At 32.9% G+C, this 26,158-nt stretch overlaps 2 protein-coding genes across 4 annotated transcripts in view; both read right to left on the minus strand.

Moving 5' to 3' along the window:
* The window catches only part of LOC134725058 (netrin-1-like), a 39,074-nt gene extending 25,227 nt beyond the window's left edge, over positions 1 to 13,847 (minus strand). The window contains exon 1 of one of the 3 annotated variants that reach the window (XM_063588558.1): positions 12,333 to 13,847. In XM_063588558.1, coding sequence (XP_063444628.1) covers positions 12,333 to 13,371 — 1,039 coding nt within the window. In that variant the 5' untranslated portion in view covers positions 13,372 to 13,847. The remainder of the gene's footprint in view (positions 1 to 12,332) is intronic. The other 2 variants (XM_063588557.1, XM_063588559.1) reach the window with 2 other exon arrangements.
* An 11,446-nt stretch (positions 13,848 to 25,293) lies between these two features.
* LOC134726394 (putative nuclease HARBI1) lies at positions 25,294 to 25,868 on the minus strand. The gene has a single exon (XM_063590794.1). It carries the CDS (start codon positions 25,810 to 25,812, stop codon positions 25,294 to 25,296), a length of 519 nt encoding a protein of 172 aa, XP_063446864.1. The 5' UTR covers positions 25,813 to 25,868.
* Between the last annotated feature and the right edge of the window lie 290 nt (positions 25,869 to 26,158).

The raw sequence follows: 26,158 nt of genomic DNA on the forward strand, positions 1-26,158 counted from the left end.
TTGTCTTTCTAACTTTTCCACTGGAAGTTAGCCAGCGTGTGTTTTGTGACAAAGTCAAATTTTGTGAGAAAATATTCAAGAGATGATTTGTGTGGTAATAAGAGATAATGTTAAATGCAATAAAATTGAGGATCGTGAATAAGCAAAAGCGAAAACGAGAGTTTAATATATTGTTATATGATGACAGAAATTTGAGATGAATCTAAGTTTAATATTTTGCTTGAATATTTTAGTACAATTGTATGAGGTTGCGAGTTCAAAGAGTGTTTCATCTTCGACTATAAATTTTTATTTTTACAACTTTTGAAAACCTCCCAAGTATGACACATATAACGGTCTGAATAAAAATTGTTTTATAGTATTTGATCAATAAATCAAAAGATGACTATTGTGTACAGAAATGATATACGGAAGCAACTGTGGTTTATCGTCTTCTATCATCAGTATTAACTTTGCCTCAATAGTGCATACGTATAGATTATAACATGCCTTTTTCCATATTGGCCCTGGTATCATCCCGAGACTCCCATATCGGCATCGAGGCTTTAGCCGAGGGCCGATATGGGTCGAGGGATGATACCCTGGCCAATATGGAAAAGACATGTTATAATCTTTTTATCACATATTTAAGTTCTGCAGAAAAGAGAAAAAAGGTCAATTATAACAATTTAATGATACATAAAAGGTAAAATCTTAAATAATTTATTACAAACGTGTCGTTCAGGATGCAATGACGTCACGTCATTAGGTACAGGGCACAATATGGATATCTCTTTTTTGCCCCGGGCAATTTTGAGGTTATTGCATATGCAAAACCTAAGGTATTCATAACAAATATGTGATAAAATTATATACTAATACATAAAAGTATATGTGCATTATATTTCATCGTAAACACATATGATTCAGTGAATGAAACGTGAAATATTTGACAACAGATGTGAACATGTATGTATGTGTAGATGAGACAACAACTCATCAATTGAAAATTGTCTGTACTGAATAACTGCTGAATAATTATTGTTATTCGAAAAAAAACCACCAAAGTCTGAAAAACCACATGCACCAAACAATTTAGCAACGAACAACATATGGTACAGATAGTCTCATTTACATGTAGTAAATGCACAAACTGAAGCAGTGTTATCAATGAAATTTGCAGATTAATTCAGTGCTATATTTGCACTCAGAAGTTCTGAATTATGCACCAAAATTAAAATTCACTGCGGTTCATACTTCCATTTTCATTCATAATTATACTTTCACTGACCCTAGTATTTCATTATACATTCGGACACACGACTTAGATGCATTAAAATAGAAGACCTTTGAGTATATTGCCTTATTTTATTACCCTTACATCTTTCGAGCAATTTTGGTGATGTGCGATTAATTCGGATGGACATTTTATTTGTTATGCTGTAAACTGCATTTGAATTTTAAATTTGTCTCATTGATTTGATTTTCAAATATTATACAAACTAATAGTTTGTATTTTGGTCACAACAAAATAAGAATTGATTGAATCTTTCAAACCGCTTAACGTCGCATCAGCACTTTAAAGTCTGCAAGAAAATGTTTCTGTTGCAGGTCAATTATAAATGGTAGTTTTTGGTGTCTTCAACTTTAAATGAATTTGATGACAGATTTTTGAAAGTTAAGGCTATTTTTTTCACATATTTCTAAAACTGGTAGCGATCAAAGCTTGTAGTATGCCATGTAAATATAAAAACCGTATGCATGTTGAAAAAAGATATCTTGTCTAGCTTTCATAATGTAGTTTTATGGCTGTATCTTCCCATAACACCCTTCACCTACTTTTATTAAAATCACTAAATGGTCTACTCTAAATTGCTTAATTAAGGTGGTACCTAACACTACAGGGAGATAACTCTGTAAATTCAGCTAAACGTTTTAATTACATTGTGTTGTTAAGGGAATATAAAGCTTCTCAATGATCAAAATTGGTCTTTGTCAAATTGCTATATAACCAGTGTAATTTTTTTGACAAAACGGTTGGTTCAAAATTTTTGAAATCTTTATATTTTTGTTATAGGGTAAAAGTAAATACTTTTGCAAAATTTTATGAAAATTAAACGAGCCGAATTAATTTTAGTAAAAGTGTTGGGTACCACCTTAAATAATGTTATCCTAATTGAAATGTCTCAATTAATCAAGGTGTGTTTGTAAAACTTAATCGGGTTTTCTGCCGACTAATTCGCTGTCAATTCAACATGCAGAAACTAAATAAAATTTAACTTTGGGGTTTTCAACATCTTCGAAAACGCATTTATCATGATTGTTTTTATCAATTAACGAACTCGTTAGACACATATGTTTCTATCTGTGGAAATTTATGGTCATACTTTGTGTGGGTGCCATCTTCTTCAAACTATACTAGCTCCAGATGTTAAATACGATATTTAGTTAAGGATTAATTAACTAAAAGTTGCTACCCCAAAAAAAATCGGTCCACATTAGAAGGAAATTTTATAATTCCTTAAATGTATTGAAATTCTTCAAAATTAAAACAGCATAAATAATCATATACCTTGTTCACACCTGTTATAGTGGTCATTGGCCTATTGAGTAAATATTTAGACAGGCGATAAAATGACAGTCTAAAGGTATACATTAATAGTATCTATACTTACGCAACCTTGTTCTGTTCGAAGCTAAACATTTCAAGTATATGTGAAGTTTTCTAACGTGATATCGTAATTTGGTTATACAGATTTTTTTTTGAGTGACGAAAACGTAATAATTTTGCAGATTTATACTAAAGTCAATCCAGAAATAATGATAACCAGGCATGTTCAGAAGTTTCCTGTCTAGGGACATACATTAATACGCAACAGATTTCAAACGACTCGTTGTGTACACAAAAAGGAGAGATCAGTACATACCAGACGTATATATGTAGAGAATACAGCAAACAACACATATGTTATAGAGAAAGCGCTCGATTCAAATTTATAACTATTTTACCGACGCCCAAACACATATACTAGTATACACGGGGAAGAATTTCCACAGGTTTGTAAAGTGCTTCCCCTTAAAATATCTGATGAATTTGCACACACAAAACGTTCCGATAAAATGCACTATCTTCAATCATCAACGAAAAAAAGAAACCCAAAAAAAACAACTATAGACAAAACTTTTGGCAAAGAATGATTGCAGTTGTTGAAACAAACCCGTAAAGTAGTGTTTCTGCTATTATAAAAAGCATGACTTCTTACACTTTGAGCTGACTTAATTCGACAAAGAGTGAACTTTTGAAAAATAATGACTATGAAAAAAAGGGTTCTGAGAGATTAACTAATCTAACATTCCCTGATACATGTAGATGGCTTTTAGTTTGGATTTTTTTTTTATTGTTAACGTGTATCCACCTTACTATACACCTTATCCACAACTTCAGCAAAATGTTTGTAACGTATGTGTGTACGAAAAAATACCCCTGTTCTTGTACTGTATATGAATCACAAGTTCAAAAATTAAACACTTCTCACTTTTCATTAGAAACTAAACTTATTTCAAAAACGGGCGTAATCTATTTTTGACGTATTTACGTATTTTGTGCATTAAAATATCAGGAATGAAATGTTTCCCCCTGTCTAATTCGATCCCTTGTAAAACAATTTTGTTGTTTACACACACTTAAAGTGTTAGTTATCATAAATATAAAGTTTGAGATTGGAATTTATCTAACTAGTCTGTAGCACGTAAAATGTGCCCTCGTTTTTATAATGAATGGGAAATTCATCACTTTCTGAATTTGCGATTGATTTAATGCTGAATCTATAGACTTAAAATAACAACAACAAGTGCGGATCAAGCCTTTTTAAAAGGGGGTTTCAAACCCAGAAGAAAGGCTGGTTCAAACTATATTCTCCAATTTAATTGCAATGATCGTCTAATAGGGGTTTCAACCCCGCGAACCCTCTCCTGGATCTACCACTGCTAACAATCACACTGTGACTGCACCGGACCTTGTAGGTATGCAATGTGAGCACAACAAGTATGGTAAATATACCATGTGATTTTTTCAGAAAATATGGAACGATGCATGTTAGACTTGCAAAACGTTTATAGCTAATCATATGTTGTCTTTCAATTTTAACCCCTTTTTACAAATCTTCTTCTATAACTTAGCATCTTTCATTATTTTGAGACATGCAAAGGAATGCCTTTATCTAAGGACTTTCTGTATAATGGCAGTCAATAAAAAAAAATACAGTGAGTTAGTAAGAAGAACTCTACCAAAAAGTAAGGGTTTAGTAGCAAGTCTATACATTCATACATAGCTCACGTTACTGTAGTGTCACACCTGCATACAAAAAGGTATGTTCTATAAATTCTGATCTTGTAACATTTCTTTTATCTTTCATTCACTTGACTGTGTAAGTTAAGACATACATAACCCTCATATCTTGTTTACAAAAAATCTTCGAAGATATTACAAATATTTTTTCTGATATGGCCTACATTGTAACAGCTAGCCAAGATTATTCAACGGTAGCATCTCTCTCCTCATACAAACACATCACAAAACCTATAAAACTGGAAGGTCAAAACCCCATCAATCTTTATGAATGAAATTTTGGATGATCAAGAAAAGGTGATCTCATTCTTAAGATAATAAATGACAATCTATTGAAAGTGCTTCTCAAATAAAGATAAGTTTTTGTATCAGATATAAGTGAAACAAATCCCACACTATGTTGTTGTTTAATGTCAGGATTTGTTTGTTAAGCATAAATTTGGTATGATGATAAGGCACGTATGGTGGGATATCTTAATCAAACATCACTCAACACCTTACACGGTGGTTTATCAATACAAAGTGGTACTAAACTGTCAAATACTTCAATACATACAATCAAATAATATCGACCAAATAAACTTACAAGTCTGGGTCAACAGAGTATAGTGAAGGAGATGATACTCCACGTTTATATACACTCATTGTGTCAACACCACATGCAGCTTAAAATGAAACAATTTAACAATTTTATGCGCTTTCACCTTATGCGCACATTGCTAACGCCAGACCCGGATACCGCGTGTCAACTTTCAAGAGGTCTGAATAAGAGTCCTTGATGTCTCAGTGTCAAGATATTTATCTTAGTTCTAATAAACCATTTTGAATCCAAATATAATGATGCGTTTCATTGTGTATTTCTTTGTTTTGTTTTTAACCTGAAACTATAAATTAGCATGAGTACTCGAGGCCACCTGTTTGGAGTGATGTTTGATTAGACAAACAATATGTAAACACGTGTAAAACGAACATATCTGAATGCATGCAGGTGTTGTACAGACTGCAGGCAGATCTTTCCAGTTAAGTTTAGAAAAAATATTGAAAAAATAAAACAAAACTGATAAGCGATATGCTTGTAATGGCACAGTGTATCTTCGCAATTTTTAAATGACTACAAGCATACAAAAAACATAGATTTTTTTTATGGATTTTGTGTCGAAATTCCTTCCGTATTTGTTATGTTATGTTATTTTCTTTTTCATTCTTTAGTTTAGTTTTTCGTGCGATTAGAGATTTTATTTATAGCAAATTTGATAATTGTAAAGAATCTCAAAAAAGAACTTACACATATTGTAATAAACATAAAAAAACAACATTATCCCCCTTTTTTTCTGGTTGAAAATAAAAGTAATAAAACAGTTAAAATATCTGCTTTCTTAGTTAACACACTTCTGTTTGTAAATTATCTACTCGCTACATGTCTATGCATTAAATATTTCTACTAAGGTTACTGAGATCACCCCTGAACTGAATCTAGATATGAATAGATATCTTTACAACAATGGTTCATAATATCGGAGTTAGTATTCTCAGCGAGAAACAAATTGATTGGGGCGTTACCATCATTGTAGACCTAAGATAATAGTACAAAACGTCAGATGTACTCCAAATCTAGTTCTCTCAAAGTGAGAAGTTTCGTAACTAGAACATGTATAATGTATTTTTAACTGAGAGGAATGCACCTCATCTGTATGTTCATTCTTATTTTCCCTTCTTCGTTTTGCATCAAAACTTATTAGCTGAGCACTCGAGAACAAACAGGGTTTCTGTGCTGATGTTTCTACTGTTTCGATCAACTATTGATTTTCCATAGATTCTTTGCAAAAGGCATTAACAATGATATAGTTTTTAACATGCATAAATGAATAAAAGAAAATGAACAAAGAAAGAATAGGGTACCGATAGAAGCTAATACAATGGGTACGCATATCGGCTAGTATTTTAGATTAATTAGCATATATTATGAAGTCAATACGCAATTCTCCTCAATTTCTGTTTGAAACGGATTTTAATTCTAAGTTGACTATATATAAAAACCATATCCTTTTCATTAAAAAGGAAATATGTAAGCAAAATGTTTCAGTAATGTAAGAAACTTAAACAAATCTATACGTATGAATTAATAAAGATGTTTCAATGAAAAGAGGCTGTTATCAGTTTCAATGAAAAATGACTACTGATTTTTGTTTGATGTTACTAATATTTATAAGGCAAAGCGCAGGGCTAAAAATGGCGTTTTATGGAATACAATGAGATTATATATGTTTCTCTGCGTGTTCTGCGATAGAAAAACTAATACTTTTATATAAGCCGGTTTGGAATTTCAGACTCGATAAATTTAAGCAGTCAAAAATATTTTACGTATACTTTACTATACACAGAAGCCCTTTTGGTGGAGAGATACTACAATGACGTGCTTTCTTTGGGCTGGGTTATGAACACGCACATTTCTCGACGAAAATGTGAAGCGCAGTAAACTTATATCTCATTCTAACTGAGATAAGTGAAAAACAGATGGAATGAAATTAGCAAAAAATAACAATCTAGTAACAACCATTATCACACGTCTAAAAATAGCGAGACATTGGCATTTTTATACAGTAATTGCAGCTTTGTCTATATTATTTTATCATTATGTAACGGAATAGTTTTGTGTAAATGGTTTCCGACATTTTGATGAATTAGTTTTATGACAAATACAAAATATATTATATTCTAAGGTGATTATTATTTTAGTTTTGCCATGAGTATAATTCTTTACTCATGTAATGTACATTTTGTATTTAGGACTTAGTTGTAAAAAAATCTATCAACTGAAAAGATGAGTATTATTGTTGGTTATACATTATATATATCACTGACTTATAAATGCACCTCGCTTACTGCCACAGAGAATGTGTAAATAAAATTGAGAATGGAAATGGGGAATGTGTTAAAAAGACAACAACCCGACCAAATAAAAAAAACAACAGCAGAAGGTCACCAACAGTGTACATGTTTATTTTTACAGAATGCACATTGTTTTGCCAACCATTGTTAAACTTGATTTGAAATGTTTATAAAGGGTACAGGGTTGATGAACGTTAGACAATTTCGAATTAAAAGTTTTAAATAACAAAGAACCAAATGTTTTATGACTGCTATCTGCTCTGTATTCTGGACGGTAACATGCTTAATAAAAGTCTCCGAAAATTACGTGATTTTGACTGCCTAACAGACAGTAACAGTGACAAATATTACTGTCTTACTCAAGACCGAATATCTAACCTGTATCACACGGCTAGTTATTAAGACCGGATCACATAAGGGACGACATCAAAAGTTCAATGAAGGATAAAAAACTTAATTCACATAGTTTTTTCACTGACCCCCACACCCCCCTCTTAACTTAATTTGGGAAAAATTGATTGACCAATAGAGATATATGTAAAATCGATTTTAGATTAACAAAACTTGCAGCAATGTTGACCCCCCACCCCAAACTATTTGAATGAAGTTTTTTATCCTACATCGATCTTTTGATGTCGTCCCTAAGTATCATAGTACTTTTAGTTAATCATTTTAATAATTAGACAAGTCATCGTACACGAGAGCACGTTATGTAAATTAAGTCGGGGAACTATATGTGTACAAGTTTAAATGTTTTTGAATTAAATTCATTTAACTTCGTCATAGTACAAGATATCAAATTAAGTCAGTTGATTCTTGTAACTTGTTAAAAAATTTGTTGATGTAAATGTATATCAAAGATAGCTACTATACAGTCAATTAAATTTGAATGAGTACTCTCGTGTTGAATGAGAATAAACCGATCTTTTAAAAATTAATTATATGTTCAATGATAAAAATTAACAGATAGGCACTCTATTGAAACCGTACAGCAAAAAAGTCAATATTTACACGTTAAGGGTTTTCTATAATTTTTATACTGGGATATTTACTTTAACAGATACATGAATAGAAATCCATACTTTAGAAAATATCTTCAATTCTCACAAAAAGTTTAGGAAGTACATTTGTAAAGCAAAAAAGTATGAAAAGTCACGTTCGATAAAATTAAGGGGAGTAGCTGTGAATTATACTTCTTTTCTAAATTCAAGTTTTGAAAGGTTCAAATTGGTTAAATACATGGTTCTTTCTTTTCGGGGTTGTAAAATGTTTTTCTTCGTGTATATTTTAATTTTACTTGAAATGATATTTCTTTTTAAAACATTCTAATTAAATAATTCAGAAATTGAATATACGGCAAATAATTCTTTACAACATTGAGAAGGTGGCCCATTTTCATTTTTTGGAGTAGATATCAGAACAATTCCAAATAATTCAGTTAGATATGATATGTATTCAAAAATTAAAATTTCATATCGGAAGCTTATTTAGATCGGCATTGTACATAGTTAATTTGAAACTACATGTAGGCTCCATTCTCATGTCGGACAAATCAATTGTAAGAATAGTATGATCTATTTACACAAAAAGAACTCTACGATCATACGTTCCTCATCAATAATATGTTAGCGAAAAGTCCGAAGTATGTGCGCTAGAGATGCATATCTTACTTTGTGTATAATCGCGATCAGACAATACAAAAAATATATGAAAGTAGTATATATCTTGACCGTCTTTTTATCCGCACTTAAAACGGGGAGTACACAAACAGAGGTTGGAACATTCAGATAAAGCATCGGAATATTTTTTTTAATTCTTTTAACAAGTTGCTTTTCTGGTTCTTTAGGGGGAAAGTTACATAATTTTTCTATATCAGATAAACAACTTAAGAAATATTTCTTATGAACAATTATTTTTGTCATTTTCGTTGTTTAATAGGCTGACGGACCTGATTAGAGAATGCGTCAAAGATTTCTATCCATAAGCGAGAAAATAATCATTACCCAGCAATCTAAACAGAGCTTTGATGTACTGGAAACTCGATTTTTATCGCAATTTCTCGCTTCTGATAGAACTATTATGGCTGTAATTCAATTCATCACTTGGACAAATTATTACGTCCCACTTGCCCTAAGCGGACACTTAATTACCCCATTAACGGCCGAATTTGAATGGACATGGGTGATACTTTTGACACTTATTTTGAAAGTAAGTCTTGTAAGTGGTCACCTAAGGTGGTATTACAGCCAGTAATTAAAACAGACGTAAACCGGATCAAAATCCACGATATTGTTAAACACCCTCCATTCATTCATACCTGACCAAAAAAAGCGATTAGTATGATCTCACCTATGTAGGGAGGTTTATTTTGCAATTAAAGCAGGTGTGATAAGCCCATTAACCAGACCAAAAATACGACTTTTCCTAATTGTGTAATAATCCCTCAACCCTTCACATTTTTCTCTTTATTAATGCTTTTAGTTTGAACATTTAATAATAATCCTAAACTCATTAAAAATCTGCGATTTATGTTTGAGATTAATGTCAAAATTTATCCTATGCAATTATTCTCTATTATATTAAAAATATAACTTATGCTTCATATGCAATGTGTGAAAAAAGAAAGTGTTTAATTCCTTAATACTATAGAAAGTGAGAAAAGCCACTTGATGTAGTTATCTAAACATAAGCGAAGAAGTTATGCGGTTAGAAAATAAACTAAGACGAAGAAGTATGAAACAAGAATAGAACACCTGCATGCCTCACTTCAAAGTATTCGAACATATACTTTTAAACTGGTAAAATATTACAAGGTATTAAGAGAACCTAGGAAAGTTTATTTTTATTTCACTTTTTAGAACTGACAAGCTTCAAGTCTCGATTCCCATTCAAAACAAATTTCACTGTACTAATTTGAAAAAGAGAAATTCCGGTATATTTCTAGAGCGTATTTTCCCATCGGTATGACTGCACGTGCATCGTGCTTTGATCTCTTATCTGAAATATTATTTGTCGGATGTGCAGAATTGACTGAAGTTTGATGGTATTTGTAAAAACGTTTTTGCAGAATTCTACTCAGAAAATAAGGAAAGAACATAAATTGCATGAAGTCTTGTAATATCAATAGCATGGACGTGACAAGTCGTGAAACACCTTACCAATAGGGTACTATATAGTATTATATTCCAATATTTTTTATCCCAATTAAATATTAGTAAATAGTGACAAACGTTGAAGCATGTATTGTCTTATTAACAATTTTATATATCGTATAATTTCTGAATGTGTAAAATCGTTAAATTAGAAGAACATACATGTATGTTAGATTTGAATTATTAAGATTTTATCCAATTCTACAAGTAATGTCTGTGCAAGGGGAAATTTAGAGTATAACATCGACATTTTTTAGCCAAGGCATCCATCGCGATGGTCGAATATTATTGTCTTACATTAGATATAAAATACAAGTAAACGCGTACAAATCCTTAAATATCGCAAAGATAATGAGAAATAAAACACCATTTATTGAACTTTAGTAGGATTATATTTCAATGTGTTCATAAATGTTCATTGAACGCTTAAAACCATTTTATATTTCTACTAGGGTAATTGTTTTGGAACATGCAAAAATGAATCAGCGAAAATAATTTTATAATTTTGTTGAGCATGACACTGTATCAGGCGATTAAAAGACACAAAATAACAAAGATATTTACATAAATGTGAAATGTGATCTAAGAATTTTTCAACATCTTCCAAGTTCTTTTAATAGGGCACATGCTTGAAATTTTTAATTTGACCTCCTCTTTTCGAATAAAAGCATAAGTGTTTCAATAAACTCTTTATTCTTAACCTTCTTCCCCCAAAATTAACCATAGGTCAAATAAGAATATGCATTTCATTTAGGAAATTTACATGCACGGTAGATTTAAACTTGCGCACAGTGTCAAAGTTCACATATCAGGGACAATAAAGAATAAAAATTGACTTGTGTTTATGGTCTATATAATGTCTAAACAACCATTAAATATTTATGACCTGTTTAAAATGGACATAAATTTCTCATGAATGTCTTTCAGGGAATCAATTTAACTTTATAGGTGGTATATAGACAATACTTTTGTGTACTGCATTTCAAAGTGTGCACACGTGGCATGAGCTAAGCATTAAACATCTAACATCTTCGTAATGTTTAACATGCATTCTCAGCGATTAAGAGTTAATGACATTTGAATTGTGAAGAATTTATCTATACTTTGCAGATTGGTATCAATAATGGGAATCTTAATATATTTCTTTATAGACTTTATTATAAATTTATGGAAATATTTAATAATTTGAAAATGTAAATGTACACCAAAATTAGCATACAATCAAACAGTTGTAAAATAGTAATAAAAAGCATAAAATTGAAAAATGTGTATCCGCGAAAAGGTATGGAATTTACCCAACACCTGCTAAGACCATCAAAAATTATTTATTTTTTTATATTTCTTAACCTCAAAACAAATGTTAATTTCAGTCAGATATTAAGAATTTTACGTAGTACGAAAGTGATATATTACATTTATTAAGTATGTTTAACAGTGGGTTTTGGATACCATTTCTATTCTGCAACCTATCTTAGCTTTAATGTATTCCTTATCTATGTTTCGGCATAAATCTATCGTTGTTGCATTAAAATATCATCACTATTTCAAACATTTTTGAAAAACTAATACATTATATTGTAATAAAATATTGCTTTAAAATTGTTTTGCTAGTTAAAACGGAATTATCTAAATAGGTACATTTATCAACGGAAAACTCATGCAATAAATCGAGAAAAAAATCTTGTTTGTCCATGGTAATCGTCTACCAATCCACCCATTATAAGTCTGATGGTAAACAAGCCGCGTTTTTAAGATTAGCAATAGATTGGGGGTATAAAGACACAAAAGTTATCGGAGAAACCAAGATTTAACAAAAATACCAGGTTTCTCGTTATAATTTGCAGAAATAGTATCTCTTTTGGTTAAGCCAAAGGTTGTATTTACCTACACTTAAATAGTTAAAATTGATGACATAATTTGCTAAAGAGATACTGCAAAAATAATTACAAGTTATTTGTACTTACCGACACATTCGTTTGCGATTCTGCTGGTAGCACGTGCCCATGGCCTGTCAAAATGGAACGGTTTACATTTTTCACATTCCGATCCTGCAGTATTATGTTTACAATCGCACACAAATTGACCCTCACGATTTGTTATGCAGCGAGATGCATGACCGTTGCACTTGCACCTGCCTCCCACTGCAAAATCCGACAAAGCATAATAGTAACTTTCCCGTGCTGATTCGTCGTCGTGTTCGTCTCCGTATGTATTTAGTCTATTAAACACTACCATGATGTCTGTCGCTGTCACCCAGTCTTGTAAAATAGGACTGTTATCAAAATCGTACGCCGATGGCCGTTTTTCTAGGGTACTAAAAGCAACCCGAGCCCCAGTTAAGGGTTCTATATTGCTAAATTCCTCCGTACATAACGCATCTTGTTCGTTTGCTTTTGTTACTAATGCTCTTGGAGATTTGGAATACATTTTCTTACAGTTACTAGAATAATATTGGAATGGTACCCAGGTTTTCCCGTAATCCATACTTTTGTAAAGTGCCATGGAATCCGGTCTTGCAGAACAAAATTGCAAACTTATATATGTTATTTCATATTTTTTCCCCAAAGATAATTTTAAAGTTACATTTTGAGGATACTGTACGTACGTGTTTGACATCCAACATGTTAAATTGTTTGGATTATTCAGATCTGTTAAGTATGATGGCGGATGCATACGTTTTGGATGATTCGCATCACAAATAAAACAGTTCCGGACAACTCTACCATCTTTGTCCGTTGTTGATTTACAAAAACGAGTTGGCGGTGAACCGCACATACTTGACGCTGTAACATCCTTTCCAAAGGCTGCATTAACAAAGTCTGGAGTACACAACGTAGGCTCTCCCCGCTCGTTATAACAGGGATCTGGTGGAGTATTTTGAATTTCAAACATATTCATATATGATCCTGTTAAAACATTCCGCAAACATACACACAACAGTATTAACAATATTTTAAACATTTTTGAAACAAGTCTGGAAGCTCTGAATACCCATAATCTCATTTTGATAAAAATATAATCCACAAGCAAACCAAACTACTGAAAATTATCGGAATTTTTACATTGTATTTTAAAATTTATGTTTCATCTATATCACAAGTCGATTATCAAAATTTGTAGTATTATGATTCTCTCACTTTACCACACATTGGTTATTTAAACAGTTTAGCATTTTGTTAATAGTTTCTCGCTCAATATCATCTTATCATCTCCTCTATCAGCGTAAATCCATCACTTTATTACTGTCAGAGCTAGTTGTCTATAGTCAAACGATATTCCGAAGCTACGAGAGTTCAGAGACAACTCAACAACATATAAACGAGTCCACTCGTATAAATGGCGACTTACAATTTTTCTGCTCAAGAAGTGATTTCAAGAAACATTTTTCTTCTCTCTAATCATATTGAAATTCCATTAATACGAATCTTAATCTATAGGGCAGGTAGTACTCGCAAATTCAACAGTAAGAATAGCTCTCCATGATTAGACACGCCTACAATGTTATCAATCAACCGCTATAAATAATTCTTTTGGCTATTGTAACTTATGACTCCGCCCACCTTTGTATTCAGTTAATTCATCATTGGTTACTAATTAAGACTTATTCACATTGTTACAAAGGTGTTAAAAGATAATTTAACCATTGATAGGAAATTGATAAGCAAAAAACGTGAAAGTTTGGATAAATTCCAGAAAAAAACTGAAACAGAACGACAAAAAACGTTTTACTAAGCAGCGATTTGAAGCAACTGTATCTTCTAATATTTCAAATTAAAATCTTCCTTTTCTTGCATTGATACGAGTTTAAAGTTGAAACGGAAAAGGCATCACATTTCAACGTTTTAAATCATCTTATATCTGAACATATTATCTTATGTTTGTTTTTGTCAGTGGCGATAACATGTAACTAGAGATATATAATAAGGAATAGAATATATGTACGCTGATTTAGCTCACTAAAGAATATATTATAACGAACCATGTCTCGTTTTCAGATTCCTTATTGCTATGGTGTTCGAATTAAGGGCGGAAAGAATTTACTTAAGTTTTTGAAGGAATGTTCAGCAATATGACTTAAAAGAATTCCGTCAGTATGATGACAAGGAAAAGGAGAAAAATATTCCAAATTATTATATAGTTTTCAACTTTCAATAAACAAATTAAATGGAAATTAAATCGAATATGATCAAAATCAATTACAGTACATTACAATGTTAGTTGTTGAGAAAATATTTGTAACAAACGGTTATGATTAATCGTCAATTTGCATGAAATATAATTTAAAAAGTCATGCAAATTAGAAGAACTTTCTGTGTATGGAACACGATTATTTCGACAGAAAAAAAAATGGAACCACATTAACAAATGTATCGTCTCTTGATATTCGTTGTCTACAATATATAATTTCTAGTGGGGACACTGTGGTACCTGCTATTTTTGTTGTTTACCTCTTCCAAATTTTTATGCCAAATGGCAAATAAGGGGATGAAACTACTGTACCACCGTAAACGAAATTGGGTCATGAATTTTAAAGTTAAATAGCGATATGGTCCACTAAAAATGTTAGTGTATTGAGGTTTAGAGAAATTTCTCTTTTAGTAGGAACCTTAATACGCGCAGAAATTAACTAAATTTGAGTCCGAGTGTATTCTTTAGAAACAGTTACTGACAAAACTATAAATAAAACTCGAGAACACAAAATTATCATCTCACGCATGATAAACACAATGTGCTAACAAACAAAAAGAAAACTATAAAATGTATTATAATGATATATTTTTGAGCATCTAGCTATAGTTTGTGTTGTTATTAAGTCAAGAGAAAATAAAATACAACAATACATATATAATTATCTATTACACTTATACCAAATATTATAAGCACGGTATACCTATCCTAGGATGGCTAAAACTTAACAGGAAACTCATAAAAAGTGATAGAAGTTCCTTGCTGCTTAATACTGTTTCCCCCCTCACTGGCGGTGAAATGTCATGCGTTTTCTGGTAAGCAATCAAATGATATACAATTTATGATGGTAAAAATAATAAAAAATAAGTAGTACAACAGTCTGAGACTTAACACAGAGGCGACCACTCATTTTTTTTGTGAATTTTAAATCCGAATAAACCAAAGGCCGTTGATAAATAAAAAAAAAAAGGAAAACGGAACGCATCTTGATTCTAAAATAGTGTACAAACATATAATTTGTAATTTTCTTAATATAAATGTACGTATAACAAAATATTAGTTGGATATTTGTCGAAAAGACTGACAAGAGAGGTAAAAACCTAATTTTCGAAATATCTAAATCAGAAGGCCGTTATCGAGTCACACATTTGTCGACTGGAACCGTTGCAAGTTCACATGGAATCCATACCTTTTATTTCAACACGTTGAAACATAATTATAATATAGCAAAATATAAAAACTTTCACGAGGCAAGGCAAATGATTAGGTCAAAGTCTCAATGTGAATTCAGTGATATCCAACATATAAAAAGACATATATAGACGTAAAATTTGTCAGTGAAAATTTTATTTCAATCCTACTTCCATTTCACAATTGATGACTATATTTAGGTCACACGTCGTATATAATTCACAATATTTTATACGGTTGGCATGTACGTACATGTTCTCAGTGGTGGTTCTTGAAATTTTTATTACGGGGGGATTGACAGCCTATGAAGGGGGCCGCTGCAGTCCTACCTCATGTAAAATTTGTCAGTGAAAATTTAATTTCAAACTCAGTTCAAGTTCCATTTCACTAAAAAGTCAAAAGCCGTATACAATTCTCAAAATTTATACGGTGGCAGAAATATGTTTTCAGTAGTAGATCTAGAAATATTCACAAGAAGGCCGGCCCTCTGGCTGCCGAAGAAAGGTCCACTTCAGTGATTCCCGAAATACATGTAACAAACCACATTTTCCCAAGAAAAGTGGGGACGGCCCCCGGAAAATCCTCTGAATCCACCTCTGTTCACTGTTTATATAACTGACTTTTACAAGGATTAAGACAAACTATATAAAAAAAAATACAGTCGTCAGTTACATCATCTTTTTCTTTGTTCATACAATATTTTTCGTAAAAACATAATACAACACGTTTTTTCAGTAAAATGTTGTTAATGCGTAAATTGAATAACATCGTGATATTTTAAGACATTTTCTAACAGTGAGTGCTTGGGACGAATTAAACCTACTTATTCCGTAAACATGGATCTGTATTTCGTTTGTCTTACGCATTTCCGTAGTCATGTAGCATTTAATTATTCGACAACAGTACTGGAAACCTGACTGACTAGTCTTCTGCATAGGATAGCAGGCATTATGTTAACCCTTACTTCCCAAATTACATGACCTTGTTTAAGTTAGAAGCTTGGTTTTACGACAGGTTTTTTTTATGTTTTGCTTTTACACATGGTTTAGACATGCAATGAAAATGTTTCTGTGCACGGAAGACTGATTGATTAAAAAAGATGTGGTATACTTGCCAATGAGACCACTCTTCACTAGAGATCATATGACACAGAAATTGACCATACGGTATACAACAATGAGCAAAACCTATGCCGCATAGTCAGCTATAAAAGGCCCCGAAATTAACAATGTAAAACAATTCCAACAAAAATTTTACAACTTATTTATGAACAAAACAATGATCGAATAACACATAAATAACACAACAACAAAGGACAATCACTGAATGACAGGCTCCTGACTTAGGACATGCAGATACATATATTGTACGCGTGCTAAGACATGCTTTCTTACCAGAGTTTGCCATTGTTGTTACAGGCGTGATGTTACGATTTTGTTTTCTCTCGAGCAGCATTATTTCAATTTCATAGTCTCCGTCAGAAAAAAAGCTTACATAGAAGAAAAAAGAACTATGATCTGTAAATACACGTCTAGACCGAAAATTGAAAAAAAGTAATGCACATTTAAACTCGCCTATTACCAGCTCGAAAGCTCGTCTTTCTTCTCAAAAATATTATTCACCATTCCTGGGTCAGAGCAATCAACACCTATCTAATATGTAAGGACTTCTGTCGGATATTTCATCCAAACCGAGGACCTTCACAATCTGACTTTTATCTGTGACGTGGAGGCATTGTAAATTTACTAAGGTTTAGTCAACTAATTTTTTTCTATATTTGAATCTAATTGTTTTTATTTTAAACATATTTTAAAAACAATTATTTTGGATTTAGAAATAAGTTATTGCAACTTATATTAATCCATCTCCACTCTGGTGGTGCGAGTGCTGCCACGCAGCGGCATTAGTCTTTTTCGATATCTACAAGGGTGTCTTTTAAGATCAAGAGATACTGCTCTCCCTTAACATGGGTTAGCCTTTTATCGCCCCTTCCGACGGACTATCATCGTTCCTAAATACGTAACTCGCAAATGGTGTCAAGGGAGAGCCGAAAACAATAAGTAGGCTCTGTGTTGAAGACCGTACCTTGACCTATAATGGTTTTCTTTTATAAGTTGTGATTTGGATGGATAGTTGTCCTATTGACACTCATACCACATCTTCCTATATCTAGTAATTTTGCTCTTTTTAAACATGTCATTTATTTGATATATTTGATTTAAGTTCTGCATAATGTCGCCATTGAAGGGCATTCAGCAGTTAATGTTTCTATTACAAGCGCATGCACATACATAGAGCCTCGGCTTTCATAAGAAATCAAGTGAGAAATGTATCATCTAATTCCGTTTAAGCTCTTGTGTGATGTTATGTTAATTCATACACGATTTACTTCATACAACTACATGTACTTGGCATTCTTCAATTTGGTCTCAAATGTACCGCAATGCACCAACGCACCCAGCCTCACGCGGGTTTGTTGCTGGTCGACTGAACAGTAGTCAGTGCTTCGTTAAATAAGACATTTTGATATTAAATTTATATTTTAGACAAATTAAAACCCTTTGACAAATGTGGCAGTTCTTGTACGGGTTTTATGATTTCAAACGATAGTTTTTTTTGTCTTATCCAACCGATCATATATCTATTACATATACATGAATTTAGTATACACTTTTTATATAAGGTCAGCGTTAAATCTGCAAATTTGCAGAAGCATTTTTTTTTATTTTCCTCGCCTGGATTCGACCTCACGCTATTGGGATATCGATCCAACATCGTCTGCATTGTGTCCTGAGCTTTAGACACTCGGCTACCTAGACGGAACATACATGTACAAAATGTATCTTGCATGACAAAATGTGGGTGGATTTTATAAAATGATAACAAAAGTACAATATATATATATAACTATTTGATCCCATATTTTCAACTGATTTTCCGAAGCCACCGTTAATAATCGGCTTCTTCAAATTTCATATGATATAAAATATAGTTTTTTTTCTATTCATTTTTTTTAATAGCCCTATACGTAATTTATTTTCGAATGATAACAATTTTAGGTGTCCCACCCATTCATACAAATATCTTCGGGTGTTAATTAATTATATTCTATTATATTCACATAATATTTGAATGATCTCTAATAATTACATCATTGTTATTTTTACAAGGTGTGAATATGATGACAATCAAAATGACTCCAAGTCATTAAGATAGTATCAATTTTCCGTGACTTGTAGAAATTGTCATCGGGATATGCGTGTACACAACTACTCATCATTGAGTAGGGCATACGTTTTGATTTCACATATTTACTTGAATCGTATTTCGAATTGAAAAAAGGCGAATAAAATTTCTACTGTATATAATACATGTATACAAAAGAATTAAGATGTGGTACGATTGCCAATGTGACAACTGTCCAAAAGAGACCAAAATGACACAGACACTTACAACTATATGTCACCGTACGACCTTCAACGATGAGCCAAGCCCCTACAGCATAGTCAGGTATAAAAGACCCCAATAAGACAATGTAAAACAATAAACTCATCATAGATACATGGGACATGTAGTACGGTGACCAGACCCAATATTTTTTAGATTTAATCGTCAAACATACTATATGGCTATATTATATATCATTGGATTCGGAAAAATGAGTAATTTTGAAATAACGATGTCGTCAAAAAGAAATGTGGTAACAGTTTTGCATAAAATAGGGTCAAAGATCAAATTTTTGTTTTTATTTTTTTCTTCCATAATTTTGAAATTAGAAGATATATACAACAATTTAGGTAAAATTTTAGATACAGACATTATTTTCAAATTATGAAACAATGAATTATCTCGAAAATGAAAAAAATAAATAAATTCGGAAATCGATTTTTTTCTGGATTTTTTTTTCTTTTCAAACACTTGATCTTTTATGCAAATATTCTAATAAAGTTACAGTAGCTATATATACCTTACCGGCTGACATTTAACCTCATCAATAAATGATAAATATTATTATTTTAACTGAAGCCTGCTATCATGGAGGCGTATTTTCAAGTAGCTCATTCATGTAATTCAAAAATACTTTAAAGCACCCAATACCACGAAAACAGTTATAATTCAAAATTCTAACCAAAGAGATCCTCACAACAGAATTATGCCAGGAGCTAGTATCTTCTGATTAATATGTCAAGAAACATGATTTCCAATTCTATATTATTCTGACCCTTTACATGAGTAAAGCTCCGGACATGTGAGGTTTTGTTGTGAACAATCACATGACTTTTTTACATGGACATTTTCCCTTCAATGAAAACACAAGATCCTGCAAGAATTCTGCTGACATGTGACCATTAAAATACACGGGGTGTAATGAATCATTTAAATATAGCCAACCGTAATGTATAATTGACGCAATAAGGATGTAAGCAATGTGTAATGCGCTTCACATTTTAAGTTTGAAACAAAGTACGTAAAACATGCTGTTTTAGTGCTGCCTCACATGGAGGTAACCTGACTAAACTTGTATCTTTACTGGTGGCAAGTTTGAAGTGCATTGGATAATTACTATGATGGAATGGTTTTAAAGAGATATATCTGATCATAAAGCTTTGAAATTAACTTCCATGCCCAAGTAAGGGCTTCATCTTTATCAATATCATCGAAACATTTAAAAACACAAAACACCGAAATAGTAGTGCGTTTCCTTCCAAGTCTTGTAGACAGTTTTGTTTACCTACTCCAAACAGAGACAGTTAAGTCGCATCCGGTTAGTAAATGTACAGCAGGCAATAGTTTAAATTGTTGGGGAAAGACAGACATATAGTTAGTGAATAGAGGAAAGTCTTCGCCCATCCTTTACACTGCTAATGTTCCTCACATGCACCCACAACTCGCTCCTATGTGTCATATATTTATAGTAGTGAACGCACACAACAATCACATCTGTATTAGAGGTCCGTATGATTTTTCTTCCACTATTTCCCATTTCTCTTAACTTGGTGTCAAAGTTTAAGACATCGAGTATTGACCTCTTCTTGGGTGCATAACACATTCCGACAGCCATTAACAGTGTTGGTATAATTTGACAATATCGGAATTTACAAACGTTCTGGTTATGCAAAGCTCACATCAGGTGGAATCATAGGGGATTTGTGAAAGTTTTGTAGTCAGGAATAATCTGATACACTTTGGTGGAAGCTATAGTCTTTGTGCGGCGTTCCCTAGACTGTATAAAGTTGTTCATGACGTAGCGGTCAAACACATCTGCTACTGTTTGCGCTAAATTCGTTGGGACATATTTTTTAATAGTCAGCTGCAATGTCACCGAATGTTTTAGGTTACCTTTCTAAACATCAATACATTGATTCAATGCCATATCAACTGTAAGTTGGGAGTGATGGTACAAAGGAAGGTACGGAAAGTGCTCAAGGAACTTCAGATTCTGATTACTTCAACAAATAAGACTTGCATGATTTTCTCATGGTGCCGTCATCTTAAAAAGGGAAATTGGAATGAGATCTACAGGGTGCGACAGCACATGTTCTATGGTACATCATCTCTATATTTTGCCACATTCAGTGCACGTCTATATACAAGTAATGGATGTATGTGACCTAAAAGTATTTCCCCCTATTCATAGTTAAGGTTTGTTTTTGTGGTCATGTTTTCAACGTTTTTAGTTTTGATTTTGATATTTGACTATAAAAACTCCCTGAAGGACCTAAGGACAGTTAACTAGTGATACTATGTTAAGACATGTTTAATCTTTCCTCTACAGCTGTGAGCAAAGAATTTCGAATATCTCTTGTAGCATGCCTTTTCTAGAAGAGATATTGATAAGACATAGAGAATGGGATTCAACATCAAAGGTATCAGTCATGGATAATTCTGATGGTTCAACAGCAATAACATGGTCTTCGTCTCTCTTCATTGCTGTTGGTCTTGTTTCCTCTTGTGAATTTGCATTATTTGCAGCAGTTCCAGCCATTTTCAGCGTAACACGACTAAAGGGTTCTAGGAAATGTATAGTAAGGGTCCATCTAGCAATCGCAGACTTTTGATTTGTTATGCCTACAGTGCCACCTGATCCCCTTGGGGCTTTTATAACGGTCTTTTATCTTGCCATGTCGGTCATTGACCGTTAAATTGTCCAGGAGTATGTCTTAAGAAAAGTTGCCATCCATAAAAGATGATCGAATATGCGCAGAAAGTTGAAGCTTATCGACTATGTAAACTGGCATCCAACTTCAGTAAATAGTACGGTTAAAAAATAAGGTTACATTTGAGATGACGATCGCGAGGAAGTGACCAATTTCCCTCTAGTCCTGCTCTAACATTTGACAGCAAAATGTCTACTGCTACAAGGAACACATCCCAGTATTTGAATGTAAATGATACAGCCCTCATTGCTTATATGTATTTATAAGAGGCTGTGTATGTGCCTCGAATAGCTCCGTCATATGAGCGTAAGGACTTGTGTTTGGCTTGAATTGCTTAATTAGTGATTTTGAGATAAATGAATTTAATATTATTGATTAATAAAGGTATGTAATATCATATAAATGTTAATTGATACATGTACATTTTGCGTTAAAAAAATGATGAAATTGAATTGAAACGTACTCTATTCAATGCAAAATATTCGTAGTGGCAATTTTTTTTAACATAAACTCTTTAATAACGGATTAATTTTGCTAAACTTTATTTGAAATCGTTAAAATAAGGTGTAACAACAATGTTGTAATAACAGAAATCATAGCACGGACGTTATTTTACAATGTAGACCTTAAAACTTTTCTAAGTCGATTTTCGTTTAAGTTAACTTGCGTACTTCAAAGCCAATTTTACAAAAAATGCACCGTACGATTTTTTTGACGACAAGTAAAAATGTTAAGTTTAATATTTGATCTACCAAATACTGTGAGTTATAGCCGTATAGTCCGAATGACGATTAAACTCCTTAAATAAGCGACTTTTCTTTACTCGGTCACCGTACTAATGGGGCCGTGTCAATGAAAGTATATCATAATACATGTCTTAGCACATAATTGTTTAGGATGGTCTTAGGACGTGTCTGAGACATGTCTTGGGATGTAAAACAAAGCTATCTTAGGACAGTCCCAACTACGATGATCCCAAGACCATTCTAACGTATTTATTTAATCAATAAAATATGTAGTGAATGAAATCAAATAGATTTTGAACCATTTCTTTATATATTTTTTTTTTGGGGGGGGGGGGGTCTTATTTGTTATGAAAAAAAGTACACAAAATAAAGGTTTTAATATATATTAATAAAACCATAATATAAACTGTTAAAATGAGAGAATAAAATTCTTTAAACGATTAAAATAAATTGGTTGTCTCAAAACTTTTTAGAGGCTATTGTCGTGTTGCAATTTTACTATATAAACTAGCTTAAATTTGTACTTGGGTCCACTCGATTTCAATTCGTATACTGAATCAACATGAGCTGGAAAAGGTCTCCAAATTTCACCGAAATTGAAATACAAATTATGCTGGCCAAAGTAGAAAAACATAAGGGAATTCTATTCAGCAAGCTGTCAAATGTTGCTACAAATAACATTAAGAAGAAGACATGGGATGGTATCTGTACCAAAATGAATTCTTCAAATACCAACCACAAAAGAACAGTTGAAGAAATTAGAAAAAAATGGACCACATAGTACACGAGAAACGCAAAACAGAAAGTGTCACACAATAGACGTGAGGCAAGAAAGACAGGTGGAGGTCCTCCCCAAAAGAAATTTCCTCCATGGAAGATCAGGTGGTAGGAATTATTGGAATAGACGGAGGAATAGATACAGCCTCTTTCACAGAAACGTCGATGGATTTGTCGATGCCGTCATGTTCATCTTCAAGAAGAAGCTCATACTCTTCAGCAGAATAATCAGGTATTTTGTTTATTTTCTTATAGTTCTTGGGTAAAATCAAGAGAAAAAAGGGGGGAGGAGGTGGCGACATGATTAGTTCAACACGCATGTCTATGCACTTTTCCGCTCGTGATATGCCTGTAATATTTGCCACTGATTGTGATTATCAATTGTGATCTATTCAAATTTTGAAGTATTTCTAAGAACCATCTGTTTTGGATTCAACTACTGTATTTGATAGTCCACCGATAAAAAGAGATATGGGTGTATATAGACCACAACGTTACACACACACGAGCGCGCGCACACACACACAGTAATCGCCAAAATATGTCAATCAACGTTTAATTTATTCTTTTCGTGCATTTTGTCGACTGAAAAGAGTGTCATTATGAATTAACTTAATGTTTAACTTTCTATTTTAGAACCATCAATCAGCAGTGCTACTAATAGAGCTACCCCTACCAGAAATATTATCACCAATGCATCAACCATGGAAGATAGTAGTAATAAGCAGCTTGTCCAAATAGAAAAAGGAAGGCTCAATATTGATAAGGAAAGACTTCAGGTAGAAAAGGATTCACTGAGACTGAAAGAAGAAAAGATGGGACTGCTGAAAGAGAGACTTGAAGTTGAAAAGGAAAGACCTAGCGTAGAAAAAGATAAGCTATCTGTTGACCGCCAACGCCTTTACATGTAGCTGGAACAAGCCAAAGAACAGTTGCGTTTGGCGCAATTTAGTATCAGTTTGCAGATTCCCGAAAACTCAGATCGAGCCTGTGATCACGAGTAATAAATAACTTTATCGGTCGTCCCACTGTCTATATTACTCTGTTCAGCTCTTAATATTATTCCGTATCATGTTTTTGTGACGTCAAATACGTTGACCCGGCCTTAATAACTTTGACCCGGACATTTCAGCGATGTCATAATCTTTGAACCGACGTTAATAACTTTGACCCGAACTTATCAACTCATCTTTTGTGTGCTGGTGAAACAAAGAAAACACTTCTGAAACAAATATAGCCCGATAAATCGATTATCAGATTATCTGCATATTGTTATTGTAAAATATCAGCTGCTTGACATTATATGAAGGCTTTTTGATCTCGTTCGCTACGCTCACTCGACAAAAAAAATTCATATTATGTCTCGCAGCTGATATTTTACGATATCAATATGCAGATAACCTGACAATCGGTACTTATCTATCAAATTGACTAAATGTACTTTTTGTCCTAGTTCAATATTCAATACTCATATAGTTATCATTTCAGTAGATAATTTACCTTATTTCCTTTGACAACTAGAAGTATACAATGATAATCGCTATACTGGTTTGTGTCGCTCAATCTTTGCTTTTCTATTTTTTGTGTTTTGTATACTGTTTTTTGTCTTGGGACATTTTCTTTTTTTCTCGTTTTTGCCATGTCTTTTGCAGTTTGTTTTCGAATTGTGAGTTCAAGTTTCCCTAAAGAATCCCTTTTCTTTTTCTTAAAACTACAATGTGTTAATTCCTTTGTACCACCAAATGAAATGTTATTTACTGGTTATATGTCTGTGAGATAGTCATCCATGTTTCAGAATACAAGAATAAATGCAATGAACACCCCCCCCCCCCCCCCCTAAAAAAAAAGGAGAAGATTTGTTTTTATTAATTGTTGAATCTGTTTTTTATCAATCTAGTACGAATAATTGCACCGTCGTTTTGATTACCAACATATTGCTGCCCACCAATGTTTCCTTGATCTCTTGGGTTATCGTTTCCTGGAGGCAACGGAATTCTATTGTTAATACACATGTTGTGTAAAACAACAACAGCTACAATAATGTCACAACATCTGACAGGGCTGTAAAACAATGTTCCTGTAGTGGTATCGATGCATCGGAACCGAGATTTCAACACACCCAAACTTCTTTCAACAGCACATCTTGTTCTCATATGACAAGCGTTGTAACGTTGGTCCTGTCTAGTTGTTGGGTTTATGACTGGTGTGAAAAGCCATGGCCGAAGTGGATATCCACTGTCACCAAGAAGCCATCCATCGCTTATGTCCCCGACTTCAAACATTTCACAAAGCCTTGAATTGCGCAATGCAAATGCGTCATGTGTACTACCATGCCACTTTGCTACAATGTTTAAAAACTTCAAGTTTGAGTCACAAACTCCCATTACATTAAGCGAGTGGTAGTTTTTTCGGTTTACGTACACATGTTCATCAACAGGTGGACTTTAAATTCGCACATTAGTTCCATCAACAGCACCAATAACATTGGGAAAATTCGAAATGTCATAAAACCTTGCTTTAACGCTTGTAGAGATGCTGGATCTGTGGGCATCTTTAAGCATTGGGTGACGTCACGTGTAATAGTAGAAACACTAGCTCTAGAAATACGATGAACATCAGCATTTACCATTTGAAAGCTCCCAGTAGCATAAAATCTTAGGGCTACCATTAATTGTAATGACATGGGAAATGCATGGGACCTTTTAGTCGGGCTAGCAAGCTGATTCTGGA

The sequence above is a fragment of the Mytilus trossulus genome, chromosome 7 (genome assembly GCF_036588685.1).
Source record: "Mytilus trossulus isolate FHL-02 chromosome 7, PNRI_Mtr1.1.1.hap1, whole genome shotgun sequence".
NCBI lineage: Eukaryota > Metazoa > Mollusca > Bivalvia > Mytilida > Mytilidae > Mytilus > Mytilus trossulus.